Source organism: Dendrobates tinctorius, unplaced genomic scaffold (assembly GCF_039654945.1).
Source record: "Dendrobates tinctorius isolate UK_male_01 unplaced genomic scaffold, ASM3965494v1 ptg000165l, whole genome shotgun sequence".
NCBI lineage: Eukaryota > Metazoa > Chordata > Amphibia > Anura > Dendrobatidae > Dendrobates > Dendrobates tinctorius.
The window spans coordinates 9,161,432-9,186,572 of record NW_027361832.1 but is presented as its reverse complement, the minus strand read 5'-3'; the positions used below and the strand labels follow the sequence as shown (position 1 = coordinate 9,186,572).

The window sequence follows — 25,141 nt, the reverse complement described above, 5'->3', positions numbered from 1 at the left end:
TTTGGTTAAGGGTTAGGGTCAGGGTTAGGGTCAGGGTCAGGGTCAGGGTTAAGTATGGTTTGGTTAAGGGTTAGGGTCAGGGTTAAGTATGGTTTGGTTAAGGGTTAGGGTCAGGGTTAGGGTTAAGTATGGTTTGGTTAAGGGTTAGGGTCAGGGTTAGGGTTAAGTATGGTTTGGTTAAGGGTTAGGGTCAGGGTTAGGGTTAGGGTCAGGGTTAGGGTCAGGGTTAGGGTTAAGTATGGTAGGGTTAAGGGTTAGGGTCAGGGTTAGGGTTAAGTATGGTTTGGTTAAGGGTTAGGGTCAGGGTTAGGGTTAAGTATGGTTTGGTTAAGGGTTAGGGTCAGGGTTAGGGTTAGGGTCAGGGTTAAGGTTAGTTAGGGTTTGGGTTAGGGTTAAGTATGGTTTGGTTAAGGGTTAGGGTCAGGGTCAGGGTTAGGGTTAGGGTCAGGGTTAGGGTTAGGGTTAAGGTTAGTTAGGGTTTGGGTTAGGGTTAAGTATGGTTTGGTTAAGGGTTAGGGTTAGGGTTAAGTATGGTTTGGTTAAGGGTTAGGGTTAGGGTCAGGGTTAGGGTTAGGGTCAGGGTTAGGGTTAGTAAAGTCATGGTTTGGGTTAGTGTGAGGGGCCACCTAATGTTGGAAAAAACGCAAACGCGGTAAAAACGCACTAAAAACGCATACAAACGCATAAAAACGCTGCGTTTTTTTCATGCATGCTCATAAAAATGCTTGAAAAAAAACGCAGCAGTTGTATGCTTTTGTATGCGTTTTTCAATGCGTTTTTTTGCGGGAAAAACGCGCTGCAAAAAAAAGCAAGTGTGAAACAGGCCTAACAGAATAAATTAGACCCCCAGAGTTGTTGTACAATTTTTCCTGAGTACACTGATACTCCATATGTTGGGGTAAACTACTGTTTGGGATCACGTCGGGGCTTGGAAGGGAGGGAGCACCGTTTGACTTTTTGAACGCAAAATTGGCAGGAACCAACGGTTGCACCATGTCGCGTTTGGAGACCCCTGATGTGCCTAAACAGTGGAAACTGCTCAATTCTAACTCCAACCCTAACCCCAACATACCCCCTAACCACAGCCCTAACCTTAACACAGCCCTAACCCTAATCCCAACCCAAACCATAACCCAATACACCCCTAGCCCTAATCCCAACCCTAACCATAACCCTAACCACAAGCCTAACCCTAAACCCAACCCTAACCCAAACACATCCCTAACTCTAATCTTAACCATAATTCCAACCCTAACCCTAAATCCAACCCTAAACCTAATTCTAACCCTAACCCTAATTCCAACCCTAACCCTACCCATATTTCCCAAGCTAACCCTAATGGAAAAATAAAAATATAATTTCTTTATTTTATCATTTGTTCCTGCCTATGGGGGTGATAAAACAAGGGGTTTATTTACTTTTCATTCTATTTTGATCACTGTGAGAGTTTATCACAGTGATCAAAATGAATGAATGGAATCTGTAGCCGGCGGCCATTTTCCATGATAGCGGTGCCCATGCAACAGGACGGCAGGACACCGGGAGCCAGAGCGCGACATCGGAGGTACCGGGGGGGGGGGGGGGGGTCGGAAGGTGGGGGTAGCGGAGAGAAGGGGGAGGGGAGCAGATGATGATGGCCGTCAGTCGGTATCGGGGGCCGGTTGGCCCAGTGAGTCGTGGGAGGGGGGGGGGGGGGGTGTCAGATCACGGTCTCCAGCCATGTCAAATGCTACTGCAGCATCGGCCATGGCTGGATTGTAATATTTCATCAATTTTCATTGATGAAATATTACTATCGCTCTGATAGGCAGTTTCACTTCTATCTGTGGTGAAGTACAAAGCCCCCTGTATCTGCGGGTCGGGTGACCTTTCAGTGACCCCGGTCACCCGACCCGCAGGAGAGATTTAAAGTCTTGACGCCACATAGGCGTAACTGGTCGGATTGGCACCGACTTTCATGACGCCTATGTGGCGTCATTGGTCGTGAAAAAAGCAAGTGTGAAACTAGCCTAAGGAAAAAAAATGAAAATTTTACTATTTTCACAAAATATTTACTTTAAACCCAAACTTTTTTATTTTCACAAGAGTAAAGGGAGAAAATGGACCACGAAATTTGTTGTGCAATTTCTCCATAGTACGCCGATACCCCATATGTGGGTGAGAGCCACTGTTTGGGTGCATGGCAGGGCTCAGAAGGGAGCACTTTTAGAATGCAAAATTGGCTGGAATCAATGGCGGTCGGCATGTCGCGTTTGGAGACCCCCTGATGTACCTAGACAGTGGAAATCCCCCCAATTCTAACTCCAACCCTACCCCTGACCCTAATCCCAACCCTAAACCCCCAACACCACAACCATAACCCTAACCCTAGCCCAAATCCTAGCCCCAAACCCTAGCCCAAACCCTAACCCTAGCCCAAACCCTAACCCTAACAGTGATCAAAATGAACAAATACCAAAAATCTCCTACTGTTGCCGGGTGCCGGCAGGCAGATCTCGGCAGGCGCACTTCGCGTGTGCCCATTTTGTTCCGGGAAAATGACGTGGAAGGCTGGGGAACAGAGCTGTAGGGTTCAGGGGGACCCTATTTCACATGCTAGATCATATCAAAGGAGAGAGAATTTAATAGGAAATCTGTTTTTTTTGCAATCGCCGTTATTCAGTGAAGACAGGTGGGTCCCCGACGACTTCTCCCCACCTGCTACCCTTGAGCGACAGGTCTCTTAGTGTGCATGTATACCGACAGACATATCAACCGCAAGGGAAAAGTCACCGGAGACCCGTTTGTCTGACCAGTCTTCCACGCAGCTTGGTCCAGCTGCTTTTAAAGTCTATTTTTCTTTACAGCATACATGGCTAAAATCAAGCAGACACTGCTGACACGTGCTACCCAATCTTTTGAGACAAGTAACAGATCCTCTTGAAGGCATTTTTTTCTAGGTTTAGTGTTCCTTTTATAAAAAATGTGTTACCTTGTCATTCCTGCAATGAAAAAAAAAAGTGTGAAAAAAAACAAATCACAAAAAACATAGCCTAATAAGGCAAATGTAAAATCTTGACATATGATAAAGTACAAGTTTTCATAAGCTAAAGGTGAATAAAATTCATAGATTCCCAGAACTGAGAAATAACAAGCTTACTGTAATATTTATTTGCTGAAAAGGCCAAACACAGCAGAGCAGTGCAGGTCCTTTACTCTAGAGGGGGCTGAAAACCTGCAAAAATAATCGGCTTTTCCTAAGCTTCTTAAACAGTGAAAGGTTAAATGCTCTTTTCCATTTTCTCAATTCCCACTTCAAAGTCCCATTTAGGGTTGGCCAGGCCTGTAAGAATGCAATATCATGCTCTGCGGTAAGTGCAGATGTTTTTCCTGAGCAGCTGGAAAATGTACAATCTGCGTTATCTACTGTGATCAGCAAACATGGACGTTTCTGAGGTTTAACATGATTGCAAATCCGGCCATAATAAAATAAAGGCTGCTTCACCTAGAGATTAAAGGAGACAGAAGCACAGAGGCAAACAAAAATCAGACCGTTCACATCAGTGTGCCTGGTAGCCCTGCAGGCTGTATGGTCAGAGAGGAGCATTGTGCAGCTCGGGAACCGACGCGTCGGGGAACTAGAGGTGGTTGGTTCAGTGCTCACAAGATTGAAGGGTACGGATAAAACATATTTAGCCTGAATCCATTAACATTCCTTTCTCATATTGCATTTACTTTCTCTTGTTTATGGTCACCACACATAATTTGTAATTTTCCAGTAGTTCCTATTTTTATGCAATCGAGATTTAAAACAATTATGGAGCTTATTAGGGAAGTTTCCACTGTAGACTTTCTCAGCGCTCTCCTGTTTCAGTGGATGGCAACCATAAATTGAATAAAATGGTAAATTGGTCCCTAATACAATTACACAGAGCATACAGCCATTTACATAGGATCTGTAGATTATGTACATGCACACGACACATATCCTTCACCTTCCTCTCCCATGTTACATATTAATTGCTGAAGTGATGAGCTGCCCCTTAGAAACTTTGCACGACGTGATGACGTTCTGCACACGTCCCTCCTAGCACTGTCCATGGTACTGACAATGAGGACGATGCAATAGTCACTGGACCTAAATATATATACCAGGCTCATGAAAACATTCGATGCATTCTAGCAGTGAGATTTTACAATAATTTGGGACACTTGAGTTTATGGAAACGTGCTGCATGACGGGAGCAACTTGAAATGAAATGTAGAGCTGAATTGTTGGAAACGGCAAGATGGCGATGCGCTGCCAGGTTAAAGTATAAGATTACCTTGAAGTCCATAAAGTGACCAATCACAAACTGCTTTTTGGCACAGGACAAGAGCCTTCATCAGGACACCCACCTGAAGAAGGCTCATGTCTGGAGCAAAAAAACACTTTGTGATCAGTCAATTTATGGACTTCAATAAAAGGTAATGTTATTCGTTGAAAATTACACTTTATACTACGGCTACCTTGCCATTTTCTACATCTATTGTTAAAATACTCATTCCCTGAGCGCGTTCTCAATTGGTAGCATCTCCCACATCCAAACTGAAGCTCCTACCATCGTTCTACCGTGCCTCCTGAGCGCCACCAAAAACACAACTTCCAAATCCTAAGAACTGTTGGCCTAGTAACATGCAAGAGCCAGATAAAGACTATTTCAAGTATCTATTAAGCTTTTTATTATTATTTGTTTTTTTTTTCCTCTGGGCTAGCACATTTGGATTATCAAAAAACAACTACAGAAAAAAAAGTCAACTTTTTTGCACACGTGTTATCCATGTTTGTAAAATAGGCTAAAGGCTCATTGACCGAATAGTAATGAAGTGACATCACATTTCGGACTCCCGAGTCTCTTCCAGACATTTTAAACTAATTTGGTCCATAAAAACACTATAGGCTACTTCATGCAGAGTTTACAAAACAAGTTTTCAAGAGGATAGTTAAAAAAAGTCACATTTAACACATTGTATAAAAAAAAAAAAAAAAAAAATATAATAAGTTATTAAAATAAGTTATTAAAATAAATTTACTTACAGTTTTATTTCGTAATCGAATTATGTCGGAGACGGAGCCAGCTCCACAATACTCCATTACTATCCATAAGTCTGTGTTTTTAAAGTAGCTGCCATAATATTTCACAACATAGTGGCTACAAATAAAAAAATATATAATTTTAGAAGTCATATTTTACACTTCGAAATTTACATATTATAAACATTCTACTGTTCTAAAACTGTGAGGGAACTCCAGACATGTTGTTGAAGTACCCCTAGCTGCACAAATCTCGGATTTAGCAAAATAACGGCCTTCTTGGGTGTTTATTTTAATGTATGGAGAGCAAACTGGGAGAATTTTAAAACATTTTGGCACCGACTACGACCCAGCTGTGAAGAGCAAGCAAGAAATTACTGAGACAATCTGGTCTAAAGTAATGTAACACAGGATTTGCTTTTAATCTGACAGCAGCACGATATAGGGACCAAGACCCTGATTCCACGGATATGTCAACTGTTCATCTGCATGCTGTCATTTTGATACAATCCCTGTTCTCTCTGCTGCAGATCTAGCAATGCTCACAATTCTGAGCCCTGCCTAACTCCACCCACACCACCGATTGGCTGCTTTCTATGTACACGGTGCAGAAAGCTGCCAAACATCTTAGTGCAGACATATTTTTTGAAGACTACAAAATGATACCAAGATGTGGATTTCAGCGCTGAGATCTCATCTCCCAAGATCTTGATGCCGAGATCACCACCTGCGCATGCGCCGCCCCACCGTCGGCCATTTTCCCAGAGTCCACCGCACAGGAAACCATGGAAGAACTGCCAGGAGCTCTGGACTTTCACAAAATGTCGGCAGAGCCCCCCCTCCCCCCGCAGCACCGGACAGCAGCGCCGCACATCCCGGGCAGCAGCGCCGGAGACACCAGCAGTAGCACCCCCTCATCCCAGACTGCAGCAACAGTACCGGTAAGGTATATACGCATTATAAGACGCACCCCCATCCCCCCCCAAATTTGGAAGGAAGGGGGAAGCGAGTCTTATAATGCGTAAAATACGGTATACACTATATATTTCCTACTGACTCAGCCTCCGCTACTAACTCAGGTGAGAACAGTGACCTGCGTACCTGTCACACTGCTGCATGATAGAGATCTCCTTTATGATTTCTTGAAGATCGGATTCCACAGGAACTTGTTTAATTGCAACAACCTGCCCCGACTCTTTGTGTATGGCTTTAAATACACTGCCATAGGACCTACAGAGCAGAAGGGAAAGGAAAACAATTAAGAAATAAAAATTCACAAAAATATTAAAGGGAATAGAACACAAAATTACATACATGCCAAAAATAGTCAACTTTATGAAGTTATCAACATTTCTGCATCATTCATAAAACAAGGTCTGATAGTGTTTTATCTATAACGGGGAGTTGAAAACCAATCTAACAAGAAAAAAAAATAACCGCACGCCTTTTGTTGAAACAAGGGGAATTTACCAAGTGATGTACACGAACCACAATTAATGAATGTGTGTGTATAGAAAATTAAAAAATTAATAAAGACAAAAGAAAATATAACAAAAAAAATATTTATTATAGATTCTGGCACAATGTACAACTACAATAGATAAAAAACATGTAGAAATGTTATAATATGGCAAAAGGAACCCGTAGGTGTATTAGTACTCTGATAACATATTATATTAGTCTCACCACTGTACAAAAGGGTTTTTTGTAGGATATAAATCCAGAATATATAATATAGTCCCCAAATAAAGCAGCAAAAAATGTGTATGTAAGTGCAAACAAATAATAAAATGCAATAATAAAGTTGTCAAATATAACTACACCAAGATTTGTAATGTGGTTCACAGAAAAGGAAAAAATAACAATAAAGTGTGTGAAAAACAATTATATATGTTGAACAAAAGAAAGTGAATGAACACAAAATTGTGAACAAAATTTAAGCTGCTGAGATGATAGGGTGAAAGGTACTAAACTCACAAAAGGAGTGCTGGAATATGCAATATATGGGGAAACGCTTATATATACAATTTGGACACTAAATAAAAAGCTATACAATGAGCAAGATATCCAACGCTTCTAGAATATAAAAAGCATATGACCCAATATAATAGAATAAACTGCCATGCAGCGCTATCTGGCAATAATAAGCCAGCACAGAAAAATAGTGTATGACAATGATATAATAAAATGAATTACCATACGGCGCTACATAGCAGAAAAAGGGGTCAACACTGAAATACAATCGGCAATTAAAGAAGTGCTTATATAGACAGAAATCTAAGAAGCGCTCCTTTTTTGAGTTTAGTACCTTTCACCCTATCATCTCAGCAGCTTAAATTTTGTTCACAATTTTGTGTTCATTCACTTACTTTTTTTCAACATATATAATTGTTTTTCACACACTTTGTTATTTTTTCCTTTTCTGTTATTTTTTCCTTTTCTGTGAACCACATTACAAATCTTGGTGTAGTTATATTTGACAACTTTATTATTGCATTTTATTATTATTTTTTTGCACTTACTTACACATTTTTTTGCTGCTTTATTTGGGGACTATATTATATATGCTGGATTTATATCCTACAAAAAAACCCTATTGTACAGAGGTGAGACTAATATAATATGTTATCAGAGTACTAATACACCTACAGGTTCCTTTTGTCATATTATAACATTTCTACATGTTTTTTATCTATTGTAGTTGTACATTGTGCCAGAATCTATAATAAATATTATTTGTTACATTTTCTTTGGTCTTTATTAATTTTTTAATTTTCTATACACACACATTCATTAATAGTGGTTCGTGTACATCACTTAGCAAATTCCCCTTGTTTTATTGATACCAGATGGTCTGCCATCCAACCTTAATGGAACACATTGCTAATTTATTAAACTATATATAATATATATTGATTCATCATATATTGCTGGAGTGTTCTTTTTCTTCTTACGTCTTTTGTTGAGCACATAAATGGAAGTCTTTAAGCATGATTTCACCCTCCCCACCCCAAAACTATTTATATGCACATGTAGCTCTTTCAAGGACAAATACAGCAATACCTATATGGCCAGTCCGTTCTTCTGTTACTGAGAAATCAGGGTTTGAATTGACATGCAAATTGGGTTGATGAGCCATTTGTAGATATGAAGCCTCTGTCACTCCAGCTCTATTCTCCACTCAGCGCCACCGACTCCTGCTTTACTGACTGCTCCTTGCTCTACATCACACAGAAGGAGGAGGCGTGGAGCAGAGATAGAGCAGGAGTGACAGAGGCTTCAGGTCTAGAGGCCAACTATACTTTAAATGAAACTTTGTTGACCCTCCTAATGCCTGTGCTATTAAATACAAGCGTTCCCATAATATTCTTTGCTTACTGCTCCCCATTGTCCCATTCCTCAAGGAAGTGTAGGAATAAAAATCGACAACTATTATGATAGTCAGTGGGGTTTGTCAGTCACTGTAATACTGTCAGCATTGATTTAGACTGAGGGACTCATCCTAAAGCTTCATTCAGATGTCTACGTTTGTTCCCATACACAAATAAAAAGATAAGAATGACAACAGCGTTATTGATACAATTTTATCAGTCTTCGGCCTTCAGTGATTTTATCGTACGGATAAATAAATTAAGGTTAAAGATACTCTTATCCTTTGCATTAGGGTATGTTCCCACGATAAGTAAACACTGTGGGTTGGACGCTGTGTACATCCACAGCGTCCAACCCGCACTGGCCAGATGGTACAGCATAGTGGATGGGATTTCAAGAAATCCCATCTCCACTATGCATGCACGGAAGCCTGCGGAGAAGACATGAGGCGTGTCTTTCCAGACCGCAGCATGTCAATTTATGTAGTGGAGACGCTCCGTCTCCGCTGCGTAAATTACCCATACATTTTCATTAGATTCAGTAAACCCGCATTATCTTCTTAGTCACATGCGTATTAAGTGCGGGAATGCAGCTAACTACGCATGCGTACCAATTTAATAATGGCAATTTCTTGTGACAAAAAAAAAAAAGATACAGACTTCTGAATGAAGCCTAAGAGCAAAATGGTAACAAGCTGTGGTTAATGTGGTTATACATTTCCAAGAGGAATAACACAAGAACACCACAATTCAAACTTCTACTAAAAGATGTCCCAGAATTATTTCAAAGTGTATGCAAAAATTTACTAAAACAGAATGTCAGGAAAAAGGACTGGTCATCCGTTACTGTCTTGTATTTTTGCAGTAAACATCCAACTCACCAAATTTTAAGCTCTATCCAACCTAGGACATAACTGTAAGTCCTATGTCAGATCCCCTTGTATGGGGAAGGCTCGGGACCTGAGCCCGCACAATACCAGGAATAAGCTGGCTACAGGAACCATAGCTTGCACAGATAGCTGAAATTTTATCCATTTAATCACTCACAGCAACATTTAAATAACAAAATAAAATACAAGCATACATCGGCTTTATTGCCCCCCACCGATGGGAAGTCATAGCAGCCAGGGGCCCACTGAAGGCCCCCATGGCTGCTATCTCTGCCCTCCTGTGAAGTGCAGAAAGAGGCCAGGATTCGAAGTCTAACATCTTTTATTCTATAGACTGCAAAACAGTTGTACTATAGTATATAGATCAAAAGATTTCAGGTTTAAAGTACTCAAAAAAGATTAAGTTTAAAAAAAAAAAAAAAAAGAAAAATTATCATATTTGGTATTGTCACATCTATAAATGTCAAGGCTACCAAACTACAGACTTAATTACCGTATATACTCGCATATAAGCCGACCCCCTAATTTTGCCACAAAAAACATATAGACTCGTGTATAAGCCTAGGGTGGAAAATGTAGCAGCTACTGGTAAATTTCAGAAATAAAAATAGATACCAATAAAAGTAAAATTAATTGAGACATCAGTAGGTTAAATGTTTTTGAATATCCATATTGAATCAGGAGCCCCATATAATGCTCCATACAGTTCATGATGGCCCCATAAGATTCTCCACACAAAATACACCCCATATAATGCTTCACAAAGGTTAATAATGGCCCCATAAGATGTTCCATAGATTATGCCCCATATGCTGCCCCATAGGATGCTCCATAGATTATGCTCCCATCAAATGCTCCATAGATTATGCTCTCATAAGATGCTCCATAGATTATGTCCCCATAAGATGCCGCTGCTGCTGCAAATAAAAAAAAAAAAAAATGACATACTCACCTCTCCGTCGCTGGGGGACAGGTGTCGGGTCCTGAGCAGGCGGGGAGACCGGCGCGCTATGGGGGCCAGGTGCCGCCCCTGGCTCAGGACCCGGCACCTGAGATATTCATCTGTCCCTGGTACATCGCTGCTCGCCGCTGTCTGCTGGGTCCTCTGTCAGTGACATTCAGCAGAGGGCGCACACTGACTATGGCATCGCGCCCTCTGCTGCCTCAACGTCACTGACAGAGGATGCGGCAGACAGCGTCAAGCAGCGATTGACCAGGGACAGGTGAATATCGCAAATACTTACCCCCTCCTGGCGCGGCCTCTGCAGTCCCCCCGGTTCTCCCACGGTCTCCCTTCCTGCCTTCAGCGCATATTCATGACTTTAAAGAGCGGTACCACGTGACCGCTGAAGGCAGGAAGGGAGACCGTGGGAGAAGCAGGGGGGCTGCAGAGACACCCCCACTCCCCCGCCGTCCCCTGGCGTATATGACTTGCATATAAGCCAAGAGGGGGACTTTCAGTCCAAAAATATGGGCTGAAAATCTCGGATTACACGCAAGTATATATGGTAACCAGTGTGGTAAATGCCATTAAAAGGGGAAAAAAAAAAAAAAAAATATTTCGAAACAGAATTTTAGTTTATTAATAACAGAAATGGGGTTTATTAACCTCTTTCCTTTAAAGGGAACCTGTCACCCCCCTTGGGCATTTTTAAGTAGAAGAGCCACCTTCAGCAGCACTAAGTCTGCACTCTGTGAAGGTGGCTCTTCCGTTTTTGACCTTCAGTAACGCCGAAATATTAACTTTTATAATAAGGTCCTCATACCTGTTATGCGTCCCATAGGTATGGTGTGTCCCCCTGAAGCAGCCGCCTCCCCGCCGTCAATCATGTCTCTGCAGCGTCTGGCCCCGCCTCCCATAGAAGTCATTCATGCTCCTGTGCTGCCGTCTGGGCCCTAACTCCCATAGAGATCCATCATGACCCTTATGTATTCACACTGAGGGGCGGGATCTGGGGCCTCCACAACACGCAGGCGTGATCGCCTGATGTCAGGTCACGGGCAGCGAGCACTGCACGTGCCCGAGAACTGTTTTCACAGTGCAGATGCCGCCATAGGAGACAGAAGGAGGTGGGGCCCAGACAGCAGCACAGGGGCATGATTGACGTCTATGGAAGGCGTGGCCCAGACAGCAGCACAGTGGCATAATGTACGGCTATGAGAAGCGGGGCCCAGACGCTGCAGAGACATGATCGACGGCGGGTAGGCGGCTGCTTCAGGGGGAAGCTCCATACCTATGGGATGGTTAACAGGTATGAGGACCTATTTATAAAAGTTAATATTTCGGCGTTACTGGGGGTCAGAAACGGAAGAGCAGCCTTAGTGCTGATGAAGGTGGCTCTTTTATTTAAAAACGCCCAGGGGGGTGACAGGTTCCCTTTAAGGCCAATTTTTGTATTGCGCTCTCTCTATTCTTCCAAGAACCACCATAATTTTTTTATATTTCTGACAAAAAAAAGTCACATGAAGACTTGCAAGTTGCAGTTTTGAATGACATAATTAATTATACCACGCAATGTGTTGAAAAACAGGGAGAAAAATCCAAGTGCAGTGAAATAGTACAACAGTAAAAAAAAAAAAAAAAAAAATTGATTGTCTATATTGTTCCATTCAGGGAAGAGTGTCGACTAGAGATGGAGAATCGATTCACAGGGCTTTGGTTCATCGGCCAGGTCAGTAATCTGTATCCACTGGACTAGAGCCCTGGAAATCTCCTCATCTCCCGACATCACAGATTTTAGTGGTGAAGAGGGTTCTACTTTAGTTTGTGTTATAAGAGATAGCAGAAGAACATCACGATTAGGTTCCTCTCTAAAAATATTAAAACCAAATAAACCCTGTTAGATCATAATTAAAAAAAAAAAAAAATCCATGGAGTATGCACACATAAAATTCATCCAAGGTTACTTTCCAATCATGACCATGTCACCATTTCTGCTTCAAAATACTTTTAAAAGGACGGTTTCTAAAAACTATACATATAATGGCCACATAGCATATTTGTGCAAGTGCACATTAAAGGGTCTGTCGGGCCTGAGGCTACAAGTGTGCACACTGAGGATTCTCTGATGCCTGAAGTAGACAGTCATGTGACCGCAAGAATGCGATTTGCATATAGTCACTTGCCGACAAGACGAGCACAGTCTTGCACACTACAAGTGAATTGAGAGAGGCCGGACAAGTCTAGTCGGAATGTGGCTAGAGGTATGCAAACCATATACTTGTGGTCACATGACTCTCTGAGCCATATAATCTTGACAGTGCGCACTGTGCACGAGGTGAGTATTCACAGGTCTGCAGTCACAGAGTGATAGTAAGCTTGTACCCCAAGCCTGGACAACCCCTTTAATTTAATACTAAAAGGAGTGCACGCTTTAATTTTGTTTTTAATTTAATATTAGAAGTTGATAAAAGCTAGTCCCATTTCCCTTTTTAATTTACTTTTACTTATATTTTCTACATTTATGTAATTATATTATGTTTTTAACAAAAAAAAATTGTGAATCATGTATGTGATTTATGGGCCGTTTGGCGCACTTATAACTGCACACCTGGTACCACTACGATCTGACTAAGGGTATGTGCACACGCTACGGATTCTGCTGTGGATCCGCAGCCGATTTGGCCCTGCGGATCCGCACCAGTTTCTGCTGCGTTGTACAGTACCTTTATTTTCTATGCAAAATGAAAACCGCAGTGCAGATGGTGCGGAATTTTCCGCACGGATTTTCTGCGGTTTCAAAACCGCAGAAAGAATTGACATGTCAATTCGGTACATCGGTACATCGTGTACATCGGTACACGGTGTAGCGGGAGAGAAAAAAAAAAAAAAAAGTAAAAATGCCAGAATTACGGGGTTTTTTTTGGTTGCCATTAAAATGCAATAATTGGCGATCAAAAGATCGTAGTCGCATCAAAATGGTATCATTAAAAAAGTCAGCTCAGCACATAAAAAATAAGCCCTCATCCAACCCGAGATCACGAAAATGAAGACACCTACGGGTCTCGGAAAATGATGCAATTTTTTTTTTGTTTTTTTACTTTTTAACAAAGTTTGCAAATTTTTCTCCCCATTTCAATAAAAAAAAACAATCTAGACATGTATGATATCTATGTACTCGTGACCTGGAGAATCATAATCACAGGTCAATTATAGCATTTGATTAACATGGTAAAAAAAAAAAAAAAATCCTATAAACTGTTGTGGAACTGCACTTTTTTTGCAAAATCACCACACATGGAATTTTTTCCGTTTTCGCGTACAAGCCATGGTAAAACCAATGGTGATGTTCAAAAGTACAACTCGTCACGTAAAAAACAAGCCCTAAAAAACATGGCCATATTGATAGAAAAATAAAGAAGTTATGGCTCTGGGAAGAAGGGGAGAGAAAAACAAAAACGTAAAAATGAAAAAGGGTAGCGGCATTAAAGGGATCCTGTCACCCCCCCAGGGTGTTTTTCAGTTAAAGAGCCACCTTCAGCAGCACTAAGGCTAGTTTCACACTAGCGTTACCGGGCGCAGCGCACAGCCGCCGCTAAGCTCCACCCCGGCCACGCCCCCTTCAGTCAGCTCCTCCTCAGATCGCATGACGCTGCATGCAATCAGCGTACCCTATATTTAGGCCCCAGCCCCGCAGTGTGAATACATCATAACACACTGCGGGGTGGGAACTGGGGCCTCCGCAACACACAGGCGCAATAGCCTGATGTCGCTGTGACAACTCTTGTCACAGCGCAGGCATTCAAAACAGGAGGAGGCAGCGACGCACAGGGGCATCATGACAGACGGATGGTGGGCGGCGCCGAGACACCGGACAGGCATGATGGACGGATGGTAGGCGGCTGATACAGGGGTACACAACATACCTATGGGACACATTACAGGTATGAGAAGCTAGTAATAAAAGTCGATATTTCAGCGTTCAGAAAAAGAACAGCCACCTTCACAGAATGCAGCCTTAGTGCTGCTGAAGGTGGCTCTTTAACTGAAAAGTGCCCTGGGGGGTGACAGGTTTCCTTTAAGGGGTTAAAAAAAAAGACATTGAAAAACTGGAGCAAGTTCAGAGAAGAGCTACTAGGATGATGAGCTGACTGCAAAGTATGTACTCCGAGGAACGGTTAAAGGATCTGGGAATCTTTAGCTTGCAAAAATGAAGTGTATGAGGACACTTAATAGCGGTCTACAAATATCTATTGGGATGTTGGTGTAGAGGGATCATCATTCACATTTTCACATGGAAACACGAGAAACAATGGAATGAAATAAAGGGAGAAGATACAGATTAGATACAAGAAGAAACTTTTTGACAGTGAAGGTGATCAATGCGTGGAACAGGCTTCCACTAGAGGTGGTGAGTTCTCTTCAATGTAGTCTTCAAACAGAGGCTGGACAGACATCTGTCTGGGATGGTTTAGGGAGTCCTGCTTTGAGCAGGGGGTCGGACACGATGACCCTTGAGGTAACTTCCAACTCTACCATTCTATAACGTAGACTGCCAAGCTCGGCAACTACTTCAGGTCGGCTTTTATCGCCACCGATATCAGCTGATCAGTAAGGATGTCGGGTGTCGGCCCCAGCCGATCAGACATTTATACATTTATGACCTATCCTAAGGATAAGTCATCAATGTAAAAACAGTGGACAACCTGTTTAAGATTCAGAATTTGTTTTGCCCGTTAAGTCCAGGATTTCTATATACTTATATCTTTTTATCCAAGGTCATTATTTCTTAGAATACAAAAGATTTTATTCAGCTTGTTTACAGGAATTGGCTATATTCCATCTAGAAAAGACTAAGCAATCAGAAAGTCTTAACTGTTATATTGCGTTTTTATATCTCCCGCATATTCACTCCGCGTATATAACTAATCTAGCCCCGTGCCAACAGTTTTTTGATATTAAGATGTTTATTTTGCAGCAATAAAACTAGTTTTTATACTGTATTCAATAAAGTCTATAAAGTATCTCACTCTAGCACACAAAATGACAAAGCAGGAAAATAAGAAAAGAAAAAAAAAAAAACATTATTAAGAATGAAAAGGAAAACAAAGCAATGGGGAAATGAATTTTTCCAAAACGGAAACCCCATCAGTCCAGTGTAATAAAATCAAAATCACAGGATCGTTTTTTACTGAAACCATCACTCGTAGGTATTCAATGTGGACAACAAAAGTGAAATGAGAACGCAGAGATTTTTTTTTTGTTATATATAAAGACTTTGGCATTGATCATTTTTAATATTTTCCAATACTAGACTGTTCCTGTGTGTAAATATATGCGAGATCTCCCAGAACATTGCAATGGATGTATTATAAAAAGTCTAATAAAACACTTTACAGTCACGCTTTAAAGCAAATTTAACAGACCCCATTTTATCCCTGAATCCCGCACAAGTGATAAAAATAAGAATATTAACATTTTACACTCACCCTTCGCCAAGCTTTTCTAGAACATCAAAGACCTCTTCTGGCTGTTTAGTCAGGCTGTCTTCACTCAGCTTTTTAAGTTTGCTAATAAATGAAAAAGAAACATATAGGCATAAGGTCAACACATTCCCAGTATAGAAAGTATCAACTGCACAGTAACAATCGAGTCACATTGCCACTTGCATCCATTGCAAAAAATAGTCAACAGCGCTGATTTTTTGCTCACAGGAAGGGTGCAACTTTGCACCAAAAGAATTCAATGAAAATTGCAGGCAATTTGGGACTTCACCTGGCGCCTGTCTGCAATTTGACTGCTATTTTGCAGCCAAACCGCAGCTCAAAAAAGGTCATAAATGTAAACCGTATTTTATAAAACTCTGCAACTATTTGGGAACTCTGTCTTTATAGATGGCGTTCTCTTTTCGGCATCCACAGCTCTTACCATGGACATCTTGTCCTGCTCTGCATTACACAGACAACCCATTGATTTGAAAAGTAATGGTGGAATCGACAATTTCCCCGGAGGTTCCGTCACACAGGGAAAAAAAAAACAAAAAAAAAAAAAAAACACACTTACGGCCAGGTTTCCTCACTTATGACATATCTTTGCTGTCCAATGAAAAGTAAACTTTGTAGACGGCTTATTGCCCATGGCGTCTATACAGTAGGGATTGTGTGATTTAGGCTGAGAGCACATATGGCGTGGCCAAATATCGCTATGTGCCACAGCTACATCGTGAGATAATGCAGGTGAATTGTGAACCCTAAGGGTATTGCAACAAGCAAGTTATAAAAAGTCAGATCAGTTTAGTTTTTAGCGATGTTCCTGTCATGGTTGAGATAGCCTGTGGGTCAGAATGAAGCCCCATTCACCTGCATTATGCTGCAACAGAGCAATGGCATACAGAAACATATGACCCTAGCAAAGCAGGCAGGTCGCCCAAGCCTAAGAAAACGCATTTTACTTTGAATGAGCATCAACCATTACACCACACAATGATTAAAGAGGTGTCCACTACTTTTACATTGATGTCCAATCCTTACAATGTCTGAGGTCCGACCCCCGGCACCCCAACCGATCAGCTGTTATAGGGGCCAGTGGCTCCGCAGCAGAGGTGTCTCTTGGTCTTCCTTTCCTGGGGCGGTCCTCATGTGAGCCAGTTTTTTTGTAGCGCTTGATGGCTTTTGCCACTCTACTTGGGGACACTTTCAAAGTTTTCCCAATTTTCCGGACTGACTGACCTTCATTTCTTAAAGTAATGATGGCCACTCGTTTTACTTTACGTAGCTGCTTTTTTCTTGCCATAATACAAATTCTAACAGTCTATTCAGTAGGACTATCAGCTGTGTATCCACCAGACTTCTGCACAACAAAACTGATGGTCCCAACCCCATTTATAAGGCAAGAAATCCCACTTATTAAACCTGACAGGGCACACCTGTGAAGTGAAAACCATTTCCGGTGACTACCTCTTGAAGCTCATCAAGAGAATGCCAAGAGTGTGCAAAGCAGGAATCAAAGCAAAATGTGGCTACTTTGAAGAACCTATAATATAAGACATACAGTATTTTCATATTTTCAGTTGTTTCACACTTTTTTGTTAATTATATAATTCCACATGTGCCAATTCATAGTTTTGATGCCTTCAGAGTGAATCTACAATTTTCATAGTCATAAAAATAAAGAAAACTATTTGAATGAGGTGTGTCCAAACTTTTGGTCTGTAGTGTAGCAACCATGTGATCACATCAGGTCTGCAGTAGACTCAGGACACTGAATTTACCCTTGAGCTGGGGTTAAACAGTTCATGACCGGCCATTACCCCCCTATCCCGACCAGGCACATTTTCAGGTTTTATAGCGCATGCATTTTTAACAGGGCTATTTTTTACCTCTTATATTGCAATACAAAGGGCTTAATTTGTAATTTTCATAATTTTTTTTATTGTTTTTGTTGACCAACAGAAAATCTGAAAAAAATAGATGTCATTTTTTCCACGATCAATAAAGGACAGTTAAACAATTTAAAACTGCATTTCACTTTATTACAAATCGGTATTAAACAATTTTTATAAATGTATTTTTTATGGGTGTAGGGCCAGAACATCAATATAGATTGGCAGTTTATTTTTTTCTTTTGGGAGGGGGCGGGGGGAGTGTTCTAGTTTTAATTTATTTTTTCACTTATTTCACACATTGTGCCCCCCTCTTATTCTTTTAATTGCCGATTTCCTCTGCAGCTTGGGGTGATATACTAGACCCAGATATAGGGCGAATTCAGTCTCCTGGTTGCATAACCAGAACTGCCTGGATTTCCTAGGACTCTGCAGCTCCTGCTGACTCCCTAAGCCCAATGGGTCCATGGGAAGAAACGCTGTCAGTTTTTCCTTATGAGTACACAAGTGCTGGTTCAACGCTGGCAACAATCGAGAAGGAACATATGGTAATATTCAAAGTTTGACTTCTCCTTTTGAAGTCTGGCTTTGACTGACAGCTGGTTCCCTGCCCCACGACTGCACAATCTCCGGTAAATTGCTTACTCTGCAATGACATTTTACAACATCAGTGCAGAGTAAAGTGTGGACTGCCTGGACATTTATAGTGGAAATTAATATGCTGGCACCAGTTACAGGACAATTAGAAATAAATATTGAAATATGACCCAAATTTCTTCTATAAACTTGTAGGAGGCACAGTATGGGAAATAATAAATTAATTTAAAAAAAAATAAAATAAAATAAAAAGTAAAAAAAAAAAAAAAAAATCGATAAATACAAATGTAAAGCTATTGCCAATGATTCTCTGTGGTCATAAAAAAATAAAAATCAAAAACAAATTAAAGACACTGATTTAATATAAAATATATATTTATTTACAGTGGGCAAAAAAAAAGTATTTAGTCAGCCACCAACTGTGCAAGTTCTCCCACTTAAAAAGATGAGAGAGGCCTGTAATTGACATCATAGGTAGAGTTTGGAGTGTGACTGTTTGAGGTTGTGGACAGGTGTCTTTTATACTGATAAGTTTAAACAGCTGCCATTGCTACAGGTAATAAGTGGAGGACAGAGGAGCCTCTTAAAGAAGAAGTTACACGTCTGTGAGAGCCAGAAATCGTGCATGTTTTTAGGTGACCAAATACTTATTTCCCACCATAATTTGCAAAATAAATCTTGCCAAATCAGGCAAGGTGATTTTCTGGATTTGTTTTCTCATTTTGTCTCTCTCACAGTTGTGGTCTACCTATGATGTCAATAACAGGCCTCTATCATATTTTTAAGTGGGAGAACGTGCAGAATTGGTGACTGACTAAATACTTGTTTTCCACACTGTATTTTTCAGGGAGAAAAACATTTTGAGCTCTTACAACCCCATGCACGAGGATAAAATAAAAAAAATGCGCCTGGTCATAAATGAGTGAACATGGCCCAGCATTGGCATATCCTACTTAGCAATATGGTGTCACTTATTAAGCTGGTAATACGCAACCGCTTTCCTTTCTTCCATTCACTATAATGTGAAGTCACCTCACATGAGAAGCGACCCACCTGAATGGAGGTCCGGGAATCGCAGCTCAACTCCTTCAAATAACATTTGTGGCATACCCATAAACACAATGTAGAGAGAAACTATGGCAAACTTATTCCAATATACCTCCATACTTCGGCCCAAGTTTACAGAAAAATCTGAAGCCACATTTTGGTGGTCTGCTTTATGTCGGGGGTGACCAGTTGCACACAGCTGCTCTATTATGCGGCAGTTTAACAAAGCTCTAAATACACCACAATAGTAAAATCTGTACACTGCACCTGTCGAACCGCTACCGACAGGAACTGCAGCCTCCATCCGTTGTATTGTTACCAGAGATAAAGTTACAAGTGGGAATTACCAACAGGAATGAGCAACTGGAGGCCCCGCACATGGGTCATACGGTTATTTCATTGCTAAATTGTTAGCATTGTTTCCAACCACAGAAACGATGTGTAACCTGAAATAATGTACGAGGCCGGTCACTGTAACTTCCTATTTTGTAGGTCACTGAAAAATGAGGAAAGCATGCAAAAGAGGACAGTGAATGAGCGACGAGGTAGAATGCAATCCTGCGAGCTGGCGTGTGTGCACCGTAGAGGACTCCCATCTACAAGAATGCTCCGGACACCCTTTCAATTATTCATAGCTAGTATCAGGTTAGCAAAGGTTAAAAAAAAATGACTCTGCTGTAGACAGAGCATTTTAACATTCCACCTACAACACTACATTAACAGACAAAGCTTCACGAGCAAGAAATCAGGTGCAATTTGTACAAAAACAAAAAAAATAACACAGGAATGTAGAAAAATCCCGCATAAAAACACGAGATTATTAGAAAAGGCAAACTAAACAAGTAGCAACTCCCATAATAACCAAAAAAATCACCAAGCAAATGCGTTTCAAACAGAATCAGGTTATGTAATGATTACAGATTCTGCCTGACATGTGTTTGCTTGCTCATTTTTTGGTTATGGGAGTTGCTACTTTTTTATTTGGATTTTTCTAATAAACTTGTGTTTTTATAAGAAGATCTTTATGCTGGATTTTTCTATAGTTTTATTTCCTCCTTGCCTGCACTACAAGTGTCCGTGCATTGGAAATCCTTGTGAGTGAGCGAGTTTCCTGTTAAAAAAAAAAAAAAAAAAACAAAAGGCCAAGCTATTATTATTTGTGACACTTTTTGAATAGATGAGGGGACATGGCTTTGAAGGAAAAGGGGTCTGGCTTAAAGGGAGTCTGTCATCTGAATCATGCTGCCCGAACTGTGGCCAGCATGAATTAGAGACTGGTTGTATGATTGTAGCCAGGTATATTCTTCTCTAGAAGACTCCAGCGTTTTGCCGATAATATACCGTACTTTAAAGTTGTGGTTGGCGATGAGTCTAGCTGGCTTCTCCCACTGCCAATGGAGGTGACTGACAGGTCTGACCTATAGCAAGAGACCTGCGACCCACCTAGCGAGAGGCAAGGAGATGCTGTCCGGTACTGGACTAGCCTCATCTCTATCTATGCTTCCTGTCCGGATCAGAGTATTTCAGAAAAGAATATACCAGGGTACAATTGTGCAGCCAGGCTCTGATCATGCTGAATGAATTAGCTGACAGATTCCCTTTCATGTGCCACAAAATGTGTCAAAATTTTAGCAGAACCTAAGGCGACTACTTTGCGGAGTCGAGCATTCAGCTATTTCCGGCAATCCCATAGACCGTGATCTGAGCGGAGGTTGACCATGCACACTCCTCCTCCATAGTTTCTGACAACACAGCTCAAGTGCCTCAAGTATGGCGCCCTAAGGTGGGAATCAGCCTAATACCCTGGTGGTATCAGCAGGCCAAGCTCAATAAATCATTTACTTAGCCGCGAATATTATATCATGCTGCAGACATGGTCGGAAAATCCGCAGCAATTCGGCATCTTGTGCATTTATCCTTACAGGACAGCATTCAGAATTTTGCTGGTGACTATGAAATCTGACTCGGATCTGTGTAGTCATACCACGTAATGGGACAATTTCATATTCCATGTGAAATGACTCAAATGGCTGCTAATAAAATTTGCAACCTCTGTGCCGGCACTGAAACCACTGGGATTATGGGGGATTGCCACTTAGAAGCCGGCTGAATAGTGAATGGAACGCAGGTATTCAACAGTTTGTAAATCAGAAGTGATCTGTAAGGTAATGCATCGCCCTCTATGTTCCAGAGCAATGAGCCGATCACAACGAGAAGCTCTCGCTCCAGAGGACCAGGCTCATCAATGTATTGCATGGTCAGACAAAATACCACATTCCCCTGCACATAAGCGCTGCAGCCAATCACCAAGCTCTGTAGTTTGACAGAGCTGCCAAGTTCAGCGATTGCCTGCAGCAGTGATTTACACAAAGACCAGATCAGCAGCACACAGCCAATGAAGGACCTGGGGAGGTTCAATATAATATGATATTACTTTAATACAGCTCTGGCAAATCATGGTTATAAACCAAAGTGGAAAACCCCTTTAATACACGAGCTATGATTTACAAAGGTGTTTACTTCATGGGAAAAAAAGCTCTTTAACCTCTTCCAGACATCGGTCATATTTGTATGAAGCCGTCGGCAAGGGTTTCTGCAACTCACTGAACATGTAAAGATTCGGGCTCAGGAGCGGAGCCTACGCCATTCACAGCAAGTCTCAGTTGTTCACTGTATAGGACGATGATGAAGGTGCTAGGATCAGCGATAACGCTAAACATGGGTGTTTAACTCCTTAGTGGCCATGATCTATGATCACGGCATATAAACAGTTAGTTGGAGCAAGACGGCAGCCAACAAGACTGTGGGGTGCGGATGGTCATAGCGAAGACCCCTGCGTCTGTGATAAAATATAAAATACACTGCAATTCAAAGTTAGAGCAGTGTATGACATTGGCAAGAAAAAGAGGAATGAAAAAACACAAGAACAACGAAAGCTTAAAGCGACCAAGTCAACATTATGCGCAGTAACCTACAGAAAGTGTCAGGTTGGGGCCGTTATACTGATTAAAATGATACCTTGGTGAGGAAATCTGTCTTGGGGTTTAATCTTTATTTGCAGTTTTGTTAAATTCTCATGCTCCGGAGCAGCCTGTGTTGGGGGAGCCCTTTATTTGGTGCTCTGCTTCCATATGCATCTTTAAGGGCCTGAAGTGACCTGCCCCCTATTTTACATAATGCGTTGTGGGGCGAGAAAAAAAAAATATCTACATTCAGCAAAATGGCGGCGCCTGTGCCATATCATGTATCGCAAAATGCATATAGTATTATCAAGCACAAATATATATAAATTTAACTTCAGCAAAATGCGCCGGTGCATGTGCAGTAGCATCCATCGCTGCCATTTTGCTGGAGAGAAAAGAAAATTGGCTGCAGCAACATGGCGCTTACGGCGCTTGAGAAGTAGGATCTGTCAGAACACGGTAGATGATATTGCACATGCGCCGCCGCCATTTTGATGAAGCTAAATATTTTATTCTACCCGAGAATATTACATACATTATGTGATACATGCTACTGCTTAGGGGCCATCGCCATTTATCTGAATGTAATTTTTTTTCTAACTCCACAATAGTACAAGCATTATGTAAAATATGGGTCAGGTCACAGAGATCAGTGACCTGACATAAGCCATACAGATGAATACCTAATAAGAGCACCACATGAAACCGCTCACAGGCCATCCCGGAGCACGAGCATATCATAAAACTGGAAACTACAAATAGAGATTAAACAAGACCCACCAGACGGATTTCATCAACCAAGTTATCATTTTAATCAGTATAACATCGCCGACCTGACACTGTGATAATCTGCTTATAAAACAGTGTTTTTACCAAAAATACGGTGAGCAGCCCAGTAAGTGAAACACTGCTAGAATCAGGGTCTCTGCCCCTACATTATGCTCCTCTCAGGTAAGAATGAGATCCTATAGTTATGACATGGAGCATAAAATTGTAATAAACACCTAGAAAAAGCCTTCAAGAAAAGGCATATAAAGCAAATAAAATCAAGTTTATTGAAGTAAACAATAATAAAATCAAGCCATAAGGGCAATAGAGAAATAAAAATTTGAGATAACACAAATGAGGTGTATAGGTGGCACAGCCTGGACACATACAACAAAGTAATAAATGTACAAAAGGGTAATGGCATATAAAAAAGCAGATATATAACACATCAGTAATTGGGTAGCCTTCCATGTAAGGCTACAGGAGTAGTACACTAATTATTAATTTTTAAGGTATAATTACCAGGGCAAAGCATGTAATAGAATGGTACATAGTGAACTGCCTAGTTATATAAACACACAAACAATTAGTAAATGACATGCAATGCCTTCCTTTACGATATGTAACCAATATATAGCAACATTATACACAGCTCTGGCAAAAATTAAGAGACCACCACATCAAAGCCCAATCTCCAGACCTGAACACCATTGAAAACCTCTGCAATGTAATCAAGAGGATGATGGATAGTCACAAGCCATCAAACAAAGAAGAACTGCTTAAATTTTTGCGCCAGAACAGAAGCAGTGTGAAACACTGGTGGCAAGCATGCCAAGACGCATGAAAGCTGTGATTAAAAATCATGGTTATTCCACAAAATATTGATTTCTGAACTCTTCCTGAGTTAAAACATTAGTATTGTTGTTTCTGAATTATGAACCTGCTTTCTTTCCATTATCTGAGGCCTGAAAGCACTGGGGGGGGGGGGGGTTATTTTGACCATTTTTCTTTGTCAGAAAAAAAATACAAAATTTATTGCTTGGAAATTCGGAGACATATTGTCAGAAGTTTATAGACCAAAAGAGCAATTTACATTTGACTCAAAAATATACCTATAAAGAGAAAAATCAGACAAACTAACATTTGAAAGTGGTCTTAATTTTTGCCAGAGGTGTATATATATATTTTATGCTGAATGTGAGTATATAATCAATAGAAGTCAGCAGTGACGCACCCCATTAAGAGTTTAGCCGCTGTGCAATCTAATATATAAAGCTCAAGTGTGTGTATATGTGTGATGGTATATGGGCGCGGGACTATGGGATGGAGGATATGTATGATGGGTACGGGACTATGGGATGGAGGATGTGTGATAGGTATATGGGCACTCGACTATGGGAAGGAGGATATGTATGATGGGTATATGGGCACAGGACTATGGGATGGCGGATATGTATGATGGGTACGGGACTATGGGATGGAGGATGTGTGATAGGTATATGGGCACTCGACTATGGGAAGGAGGATATGTATGATGGGTATATGGGCACAGGACTATGGGAAGGAGGATATGTATGATGGGTATATGGGCACAGGACTATGGGATGGCGGATATGTATGACGGATATATGGGCACGGGACTATGGGATGGCGGATATGTATGATGGGTACGGGACTATGGGATGGAGGATGTGTGATAGGTATATGGGCACTCGACTATGGGAAGGAGGATATGTATGATGGGTATATGGGCACAGGACTATGGGAAGGAGGATATGTATGATGGGTATATGGGCACAGGACTATGGGATGGCGGATATGTATGATGGGTAGATGGGCACGGGACTATAGGATGGCGAATATGTATGAAGGGTATATGGGCACGGGACTATGGGATGGAGGATATGTATGATGGGTATATGGGCAGGGCATGGGACTATGGGATGGAGGATGTGTGATGGGTATATGGGCACTCGACTATGGGATGGAGGATATGTATGATGGGTATATGGGTATATGGGCACGGGCCTATGGGATGGTGGATAATTATAATTTGCTATAACTAACCACAGTTAGTTACTATGCCCAGGCAGCGCCGGGCTCTTCAGCTATTAAAGAATAAATATACTCA

The 25,141-nt window shown here is 41.2% G+C and overlaps 1 protein-coding gene across 1 annotated transcript in view; it reads right to left on the bottom strand.

The window, feature by feature from the left end:
• The window catches only part of STK3 (serine/threonine kinase 3), a 294,407-nt gene that overhangs the window by 256,347 nt on the left and 12,919 nt on the right, over positions 1–25,141 (bottom strand). The window contains exons 2-4 of the mRNA XM_073550471.1: positions 15,744–15,824; positions 6,155–6,283; positions 5,057–5,171 (exon numbers count right to left, since the gene is read on the bottom strand). Of these exons, the coding sequence (XP_073406572.1) occupies positions 5,057–5,171; positions 6,155–6,283; positions 15,744–15,824 (325 nt within the window). The remainder of the gene's footprint in view (positions 1–5,056; positions 5,172–6,154; positions 6,284–15,743; positions 15,825–25,141) is intronic.